The sequence below is a fragment of the Cibotium barometz genome, chromosome 63 (assembly GCF_041138505.1).
Source record: "Cibotium barometz isolate CiBa-2024 chromosome 63, ASM4113850v1, whole genome shotgun sequence".
Lineage (NCBI taxonomy): Eukaryota > Viridiplantae > Streptophyta > Polypodiopsida > Cyatheales > Cibotiaceae > Cibotium > Cibotium barometz.
The window spans coordinates 20,405,626-20,415,121 of record NC_141108.1 but is presented as its reverse complement, the minus strand read 5'-3'; the positions used below and the strand labels follow the sequence as shown (position 1 = coordinate 20,415,121).

Genomic DNA, 9,496 nt, shown 5'->3' with positions numbered 1-9,496 from the left:
GCTTCGTAAAGTCTTGTATGGGCTGAAGCAAGCACCACGAGCATGGCATGACAAGATAGCTGAATATCTTGTCACTATTGGTTTTCATATAGCTGATGCAGATCACTCTTTCTATGTGCGCAAGAGTAATAAGGGCATTGTGTGATCATTACCATTTATGTGGATGATCTTATTGTTGGGGGTGACAATTTGAAAGAGATTGAGCATGTCAAAAGTCTTCTCAAACAGAAGTTTGACATGAAAGATTTAGGGGATGTGCGCTATTTTTTGGGCATTGAGGTTATTCGGACAGATGATGGTATTTGGCTATTACAGAGGTAGTATGCCTTGGACATGTTGTCCAAATATGGTATGGCTGGTTGTAAGTCCATTTCAGTGCCATTAGATTAGAATGGCAAGATAAGTGCTAATGCAAGTTATGTGTGAGGACTCTACTATGTACAGGAAAATAGTGGGGAGTTTGATCTACATCACGATCACCAGGCCAGATTTGAGTTACACTATTGGCTTAGAGAGCCAGTTTATGTAGGTTACGTGTAAACCACATCTTGATGGTGTGCGATGCACACTTCGGTATTTGGGGGCCACTGTTGATTATGGATTATTTTATGAGGTAGGTGTACCATTAGAGTTGTATGGTTACATAGATGCAGATTGGGCAGGTAGTATCTCTGATAGAAGATGTACCAGTGGATTCATGTTCTCCTTTGGGAGTGCTGCTATGACATGGAGCAGAAAGAAGCAACCGACAGTTGCCTTCTCGAGCACAGAGGTAGAGTATAGAGGAGTTGTAGTGGCAGCATGTGAGGTAGCTTGGCTACGTAAGCTACTTGCAGATTTGGGGTTGCATGTGGAGTGCAAGGTTGTCATATATTGTGACAATCTTAGCAGCATACATTTGGCTAGGAATCCAGTCCTTCATGCGTGAACAAAACAAATTGAGGTACGTTATCATTTTATCAGGGAGAGAGTCTTGTCAGGAGACATAGACTTGGCATACGTCAGCACAGCGAAGCAGATAGCTGACATCTTTACAAAGGCATTGGGAGCTGAGAAGCTTCGCCGATTTTAGACCATGCTCAGAGTTCACGAGATAGAGTTGAGCTTGAGGGGGCTTTTACGATATTCGTATTAATAAAAGCCAGGGCGTGTAAAACCAGTTTCCAACAGGCAGCCAGGCGGATGCCCAAAGATAATATGGTTTATTTTGTGGTTGTGAAAAGGGCACTAGTATCTATCACGCAGCTGGATGAAACCGGCCCAAAGACAATATGGTTTGGGTTGACTGTTTATTTTCTGGTTGGTGAAGAGGGCACTAGTATCATCTATCACGCAAAGCGTTTTCAAGTGCTCAATAATAATGAGTCTGAGATTAACTCTTTCCTCACGACACACCTCATCTACGCAGCAGGACACAGGCGTAAGAATATCATTCATACAACCACACACTTCCTCCTCTTTGCGTTCAAACACACACACACACACACACAATGGGCGAGAACGATGTGGCTCAGAAATCTCTTAGCAGCGTTGAAGATCCATCATGGTTAAGAGTTATTGAGCTGAGCTCGTTGTGTTCCTTGCCCATGGCCATCAAAGCTGCGATAAATTTGAATGTGATGGAGATACTAGCCAAGAATGGTGGAGAATTATCAACAGCCCAAATAGTGTTTGGCATCAACGATCCTCCCCCCTCCAATCCGAAGGCTTCAATTTCACTAGATCGCATTCTAAGGGTGCTGGCATGCCATGGAGTTCTAACATCATCTCTAGAAACGAGTGTTGATGGCAAGGCTGTAAGGAAGTATGGGCTCAACTCAGTTAGCAAGAATTTTGTGAAAGAAGATGAAGCATCCCTTGCTCCACTGTTGCTCCTGCTCCAAGACGAGGCGGTCATGCAAGCTTGGCATCCCCTACATGAGGCAGTTCTAGACGGTGGAAACCCTTTCACAAAAACCCATGGCAAAGATATTTTCCTCTACGGCCAAGAGGATGTGAGATTTGGCAAGCTCTTCCACCTTGCAATGGCAAACCATTCTAAGCTTTTCATGAGTTCACTCCTTGAAACCTACCATGGCTTTGATGGTGTGAATAGCCTTGTAGATGCCGGTGGCGGATTTGGGTCTTCCTTAAGCATGATTATCTCTAAGCACCCTCACATCCACGGTATTAATTTCGATCAGCCTCATGTGATTGCAGCTGCACCCGAGTACCCTGGTAAAACTCTAGCCCTTAAAACTGTGTCTAGTCCCTTCATTCCAGCATGTATTAAGGTTCTTCCAATATTGAATTAGTCATTAATAATGCATGAGTTCTTTCAATAATAACTTTATCATTTATTAAGTATGTGGTGTCTGCGGAATCCGTTCTTACTCTGAAATTTAATCGTGTGATTCATTCACTTATACCCCTACACAGGTGTGGAGCACATAGGAGGAGACATATTCGTGAGGGTCCCCCAAGCTGAAGCTATTTTCATGAAGGTTTTTTTTATCCACGCTCAATACTTGAGCAATGCAAAAGTCTTTTATTGAATCGACTCTATTGTTGGAAAGCATTTCTTTTACTTTAACTCTATTGGTGGATAGAGCTTCTTAAAACTACTATTAGTGGATATAACTTCTTAAAACTACTTTACTAACATGATATTATGATTTATTTATTTTTTTGGAGAATAGTGGATGTTGCACGCTTGGAATGATGAGCAATGCGTGAAAATCTTAGAGAACTGTTACAAAGCACTTCCAAGCAAAGGAAAAGTTATAGTGGTGGATGCTGTCATACCAGCTCCAGTGGAAAGTGGGCTAAGAGCTCGTGTTGGGTACCAATTTGACCTTATCATGTTTGCTTGTAGTCCAAACGGCCAAGAGCGCACCCAAGAGGAGCTTCAAGGTATCTGCAAAGTTGCCGGATTTGCACACATGCAAGTGATATGCAAGATAAATGAGCTTAGTGTTGTAGAAATTTATAAATTCTAGTGCCATGAAAATTTATAACGCTTAGGCTTAGGTGAACAAAGATGTATTAATGTCATCCCCTTTTTATCTGTATTCTATGGCTTTTAGAAACTTTTTATATGGATATTTATGTTTTTGAGGTTTGTGCATCATGTAACATGTCAATTACTAACTAAGGCTCGCCACCTTAAGTTTCATACATGACCCTTGTTAACCCCATTTTGGGTTAATAAATACCATCAAGAGAGTTGCCAATGTAATTAGTGTTATGAACTGCACTCTAAACTTTGTAAATGTATCCTTTTAAAGTTTTGGGTGCCCAAGTGTGAATAAGAGCCAACTTTGTATAAATACCAATTTCTTAATAGAAAAACACAATCCCCCTTTTTTTTGCTCCAATTTGAGTCTCCTCTTGCTCTCTACTTTCTTACATGCTTGTCTATGTATGTGAGAGTGTGGATTAAGTAGCTAGGTGATTCATTGGTGCATGTGCTTCTCTTTCCTTTGCCTTGTGCTGTGTTGAGAGAGAAGAGAGGTGTGGTTTTTGCAGGTTGGAGCTCTTAGCCTTGTTGGTGAGATAGCAAGGTGCAAGGAAGGTGAGGAGAGGTTGTGTTGCTATTACAACTAGCAGAGCTACATGGAGCCTCTCTATCTATGCAAGCGCGGAATCCAAGTAACCCCTACAAACGCCTCTCTATCTATGCAAGCGCGGAATCCAAGTAACCCCTACAAACGGTATTGTGTTGCTTGTCTTTCGGTGTGCGCAAGGAGGGGTAGGAAAGGGGGTTAACATAAATGGCGCCCGTTGTTTGCTGTTGTTGTTGGGGAGCCATTTGGGTTCCTACACCATCACTCTAGCCCTAGAGCTTGCTTGCAAACCTTCTTTTCAAGAATCAATGGAGTTTCAAGCTTTTTGTAGAGTGGATAAGGTTGATGAAAATTTTGGTTTTTTGCTCTTTTTTTTTTTGTTTTTTCACTAGCTAATGGAGTGTGGAGGCCCACTATTACGGTGTGAAAAGGGGCAGCACATGTGCTTGTTTGCAAATCATATGCCCTATATTCCGAATGGAGAAATAATTAAAGATGCGCTTTCGAATGGAGAACCTCTTATCAGAATCGAAGATGACCTTTCGAACCTTCTTCACGGATAGAAATAGGACCCATTCACGGATAGAAATAGGACCCACAGTATTGCCTGGAGCACCGTCTAGATAAGAAATGATATAGATGAAATGACCTAAACATGTTCTATCATATGGAGGCTTGAAAATAAAATCGGAGAAATAGGCTGTAGGGGATTTATTCATATACAAAGCTTCAAAAGAACAAGAAAGACTAAAAAATAATTATTTAGAATTGTCTGTAAGGAAGAAACTGCATCCACACTGGAGCTTAGATCTGTCGAATCAGCCACTGCACTGGATGGCCTGGATCTAGACTGTCTTCTGCATTGGTGCCATGGGGGTGCCATATAGTTAGGAAACACCGTGGTTAGAAGCGCGGGTCCTCGGATGACCATGTGGCACTTGCCGAGCAGCTCTAGGAGACCTCTCTACGGATGCTACCACCGGTGCATGCCGCGCAAGGGGTGAAACAGCCCTATTGAATTGGGCGACTATCTGTTGCACCATAGACCAGTTGGAAGGGCATGGTAAATGGTTGGATTGTAGTAGCTCAGCCGAGTGTTGAATGAAATTGCAGCACCTTGCCAATCCCCACTCCAAAACCCTTACTAAATTTTCACCAGCGTCATCTACCTTCTCTTGCAAAAGTTCAAGGTGCTCCTGGTACAATGCAATAGATTTTTCACGAGCAAACGAATGCTATTTGATTTGCTGTTCATACTCATCGAGCTTATTAACAACAGCCTAGAGTTTTGCAGAGCCTCCTTTCTTCTTCAATTGATCAATGTACTGCCCATCCTTGGTCTGTTGCTCTTGTAGAACAACAAGACTTTTCTCCAGCTAATGATTAGTCATTTTGAGAGAAATATTTTCATATGTTAATTCTTGAACCCTCTGGGCATACACATGTGCATTCTCTGTAATGAGTCTTAACTCACTTGTGCTTAGAGAGAGGCACCTGCTCGTCTTCTTGCACCTGCTTGCCCTTGTCTGACTAACTGGTGGAAGGGCCCACTGTAGATGCTGTAAGTGGAAGAGCTGGTGTTGGCGTCGAAGTATTTTGCTGACCACCAGAGTGACACCGTCGGCACCTCCGCTGGATCCACCCTCTTCATTCTCCGACTCACTACCATTGTGTGACGGCCGGCACACTGGTTTAATCAAAATTTATAAACCCTAGTGCCATGAAAATTTAAAACGCTTAGGCTTATGTGAATAAAGATGTATTAATGTCATCCCCTTTTTATTTGTATTCTATGGCTTTTAGAAACTTTTTATATGGATATTTACGTCTTTGAGGTTTGTGCATCATATAACATGTCAATTATTGACCAAGGACCATTTTGGTGGTGGTGGGCACTCTTTTCTATTTGTGGTTAAATTAATATAACCTTTGGTACGCTTCACCCATCAAGAGTGAGTCGTGGACAAGCTTTTGAAAGCCTTATGACACGTGGTCAGAAATTGCCTGCATGGTGATGACTAAGTGGGTTGACGGAGGGCGATTCAGGCTCTCCCTCTCTCTCTCTCTCTCTATGGTGATGTTCATTTTTCTTTGATCGAACAAGGCTGATGGCGCCAATCTCGCTGGTCTAAGCTCTACGTCCTATCAAATGAGTATTCCATGGCGGCTGGATAGTCTCTTGTGGCTTTCGAAGGTCATAATGAAGACTATGTGAACCCATACCGCGTATCTTACTGTTGAACAGAGACTATCACTGATTTGGTATGTGTTGGGTTGCTTATTTCTCGAATTGATGAGATCATCGAAATCTCTTTTCTTGACTATCTGCTGTGGTATGTATCAACTTTTTACCAGCCCACCACCATTGCTTAGTGGAAGAGTCTTGTCATATATTTCCTATTGTTGCTGGTGGACCACTCAAGATATTTCTGAACTGCTCGTGATGCTTCTGGGCCAATTGTGACTATGAATCTTCCGTGATGCTGTTGAACCACCTGTGTCTGATTGCTTTACGTGGAGAAGATGGGAAATTGAGGTAAGCTTACAAGTGATCAAGGCTTTGTTCAGCCCCGTACAGCTGCTACTGTAGGCTACCTTCTATTACATGTCAATGAAGGTGCTGATGATAATGAACATGGTGATGCTATTCCATTGCTGAAGCCGGTTGCATGCCCATTCCTACAAGCTATTTGATGCCATCCTTGTATTGCTCACGAACATGAAGGTGAATAGGGTCTATAATCTCAATTCTACTATTGTTTGCTGAATGTGTCCTATTGCATAGGAAGAGGCTACTGTCCAGAACATCAAAAATGCTAATAGGAGAGTGCTCTTGAAATGTTTGGTTGCTAGCCGACTGTGCTAAGGAGAAGCACATGGAATGAATGAAGAGTTTACTGCTGTACAGTAAAAAGTTGCCCTTTGTGAAGAGTGTGCTTATTATTTCACGAGTTTGCAAGGGACTGGATAAAGAGTACACCATTTCAAAGAACTTCAGGGTTTAAGCTGAAGATCTTGGACAAAGAGAGTGATAGCATGTGTTTTCTTTACGGGCTAGCCTTTGGGATTGAGAAGTCTCCCTTGGGCTGTGTGCCAGTGGACAACCACCACTGGATCATCATGTATGCATCGCGTGAAGGACGCGAGGGATCCCTTTTCTAGTGAGATTGGGGAGTCTAAGCTTGTGAGATCCACACATGCAAAGGCTAGTGTGAGATTGGTCTAGACTCCTTGAGAGCTCCACTAGGGAGGATGTGAAGCGACGAGACTCCCCCTTGTCTTGGACTCGGGGCGGTGGACTTTGTTTGTCTTTGTTTTCATATTTGTACTTGGAAATCTGGTGCAAAGTGCACCCCACATATGTATCCCCATTACTCCCTGGAATAAAGTACTTTCTAGGGGGGGGACCATCCTATTCCGGTCCTAGTGTGGTGCCGTACATTCTCTCTTACCCTATTCTCTTTAAAGTTAACATATGATTGTGGTTTAAAGCATCTGTACTTAGTCTCTTTAATGTTGGTTTAGTTGTTTAAGTGGCTGAAAGAGAAGGGAAAAGAAGCCTCAGGTTAACACCATTCCCAATTGGCCATAGTCTTTGAAGATCTTCACAAGCATCGCCTCTTTATTAATGGCAAAAAGAGCCAGTTTTTTCTCTTAGAGATTCAATATCTTGGCCATATTGTTTCTAAGGAAGGAGTACGCATGGATCTTGATAAGGTCCAAGCAGTGGTGGTTGATTGCACAACCCAAGAATCTTGACGAAGTACAAAGATTTTTGGGATTATGCTCTTACTACGGTAGATTCATTCACCATTTTTCTCATTTGGCCTCTTCTTTGCATGCTTTGACAAAGAAGAAGGTTGCATTCAAATGGGATGGCACTCAAGAATGCAATTGCCACAGGTCCCGTGTACCCGACTTGCATGAGCCTTTCGCCCGTGGAATGTGATGCATCAAGAGATTGTAATAGGGCTATTCTCAATCAAGAGGGACATGCTATTGCCTATGAGAGTAGAAGACTCTAAGGAGCTGAGAAGCAAATGGGTGTTTATGAGCAAGAGCTCATGGCTATAGTTCATGCTCTAAAATTGTGGAAACACTACCTTTTAGGGACTGAATTCACTATCAAAACTAACAATCAAAGTTTGAGGTTCTTTCTTACTCAACAAAGCTTTCAAAGAAGCATATGAGGATGGCCAACTTTCTTTCCATGTTCCATTTTCAGATTATACACACCCATGGATAGAGGAATGTAGTGGCAGATGCTTTGTCTAGGAAGCCATATGTAGCTGCCTTGCTTCACATGAGGACTTGACGGGGATGCGAGATTCTTATGCTAGAGATGAGGATTTTACAACTATATGGGCTGAATTGCAAGATGCCTTATACAAGTAAATATGGTTACTTGATGTATGCAAACAGGTTATCTGTTACCAAAGACTTTAGGCCAAAAATCTTGGATGAGTCTCATGCACCTCCTTATGCAGGGCATAGAGGTATTTTTCCCACTAACTGAGTTTTTGGAACATTACGTCTTTTGGCCTAGCATGAGAAAGGCAGTTGAGGCTTATGTCCAACAATGCCTCACATGTCAGAAAGTCAAATTTAGCAAGCAAAAGATACGTGGCTTGCTACAACCATCACCTATAATCATGATCCATGGGAACGCATCACTGTGGACTTTATCATGGACTTGCCTCGTACACAATATGGCAATGCTGCTATATGGACTATTGTGGACAGGTTTAGCAAGCAAATCCACTTCATACCCGTGAAAAAAATGATCAAGCCCGATCATATGGTAAAGCTTTTCTTGGCATAGGTGTTTAAATATCATGGCATACCTAAGTCTATTGTGGGAGACAAGGATCCCAGAACTACTAGCCTATTTTGGAGGGCCTTGTTTGATAACATGGGTCCAAACTTAGCTTTTTGTCTGCCTATCATCCCACGGCAGATGGTCAAAGTGAGGTTGCAAATTCAGCCATCTTGGACTTGTTGAAATGTTATGTGGTAGACTAAAAGAGTATGTGGGAGAAGTACCTACCATTGGTAGAGTTTGCATACAACAATATAGTGCATTCCTCTACTGTGACAAGGCGCCTTTTGAGGTTATTTATGTCAAAGTTGTGTTGCCCCCCATATTGCGTACCAAAGATGACATCTTTGTTGCAAATGAGTATGCGCGAGATTTGCAGGATGCTTATGCAAAGGTACAAACAACCATCAAAAGGTCCCAAGAAAAGCATAAAAAGGCTGCAGATAACCATAGAAAGCAAATGGATCTCAAAGAAGTTGATTGGGTTCTATTGAAGTTTGATAAAGCCCGACTTCATAATAAGAAGCTTGACAAGGAGAGTGCTACTCCCAAGCTTGCTAATAGGTATTATGGGCCATTCAAAGTGATTGAGAAGATCAATGAAGCGGCATTTTGGCTTGCTTTGCTGGATCATTGAAAGATCCACAATGCTTTTCACATGAGCTTACTTCGGAAATATGTGGGACCTGAGCCCAGAAACCTCATGGAGGATGACCCTCCTGAGGTTGAGGAAATGGAAGAAATCCTCCAACCTGAGCAGATTGTGTTTCACAAAGAGAGAAGGTTGCCTAGAGGCCACCTACAACGGAAATATTTGGTGAAGTTTCGTAACTATCCCGCCATAGATGCAAAGTGGTTGGATAAGCAAACATTGAGGGACTACCCACCACAGCTCTTGAATGCCTACCTTGAGTCTTTTCAATTGCAATCAATTGTTTAGAGGAGGGGGAAGAGATCACCCCATGAGACTCCTCCACTTAGTGTGGCTACATTAGTTGGATGTAGCGTTTGTTCTACAAATCCTTTGATACACTAGTTTGCTAGTTTTAGGGCTTTGCTGATGTGATCAATAGCCCTAGAAAGCACTAGCTACACTAGATTGGATGGAGGCGTTGCTGATATGATCAGTAGT

The 9,496-nt window shown here is 42.4% G+C and overlaps 1 protein-coding gene and 1 long non-coding RNA gene across 3 annotated transcripts; both read left to right on the top strand.

The window, feature by feature from the left end:
• The first annotated feature begins 1,310 nt into the window (after positions 1 to 1,310).
• LOC147603820 (caffeic acid 3-O-methyltransferase-like) lies at positions 1,311 to 3,342 on the top strand. The gene is made up of 3 exons (XM_086796031.1): positions 1,311 to 2,217; positions 2,419 to 2,483; positions 2,679 to 3,342. The coding sequence occupies exons 1-3, from the start codon at positions 1,491 to 1,493 to the stop codon at positions 2,976 to 2,978; spliced, it is 1,092 nt and encodes a 363-aa protein (XP_086652157.1). The 5' UTR covers positions 1,311 to 1,490; the 3' UTR covers positions 2,979 to 3,342.
• A 2,286-nt stretch (positions 3,343 to 5,628) lies between these two features.
• Positions 5,629 to 9,496, top strand: LOC147603819 (uncharacterized). 2 transcript variants are annotated; one of them, XR_015265530.1, is made up of 4 exons: positions 5,629 to 5,807; positions 5,901 to 6,081; positions 6,207 to 6,270; positions 6,399 to 9,496. It is a non-coding gene; the product is annotated as an uncharacterized LOC147603819 (long non-coding RNA). The 2 variants fall into 2 exon arrangements; XR_015265529.1 differs by having other exon boundaries at positions 6,207 to 9,496.

Excerpts from the sequence above, each read along its gene's own strand:
- LOC147603820 (XM_086796031.1), top strand. The coding sequence starts at position 1,491 with ATGGGCGAGAACGATGTGGCTCAGAAATCTCTTAGCAGCGTTGAAGAT. Across the intron at positions 2,218-2,418 it reads AGCTGCACCCGAGTACCCTG|GTGTGGAGCACATAGGAGGA; the intron begins GTAAAACTCTAG and ends ACCCCTACACAG. Across the intron at positions 2,484-2,678 it reads CTGAAGCTATTTTCATGAAG|TGGATGTTGCACGCTTGGAA; the intron begins GTTTTTTTTATC and ends TTTGGAGAATAG.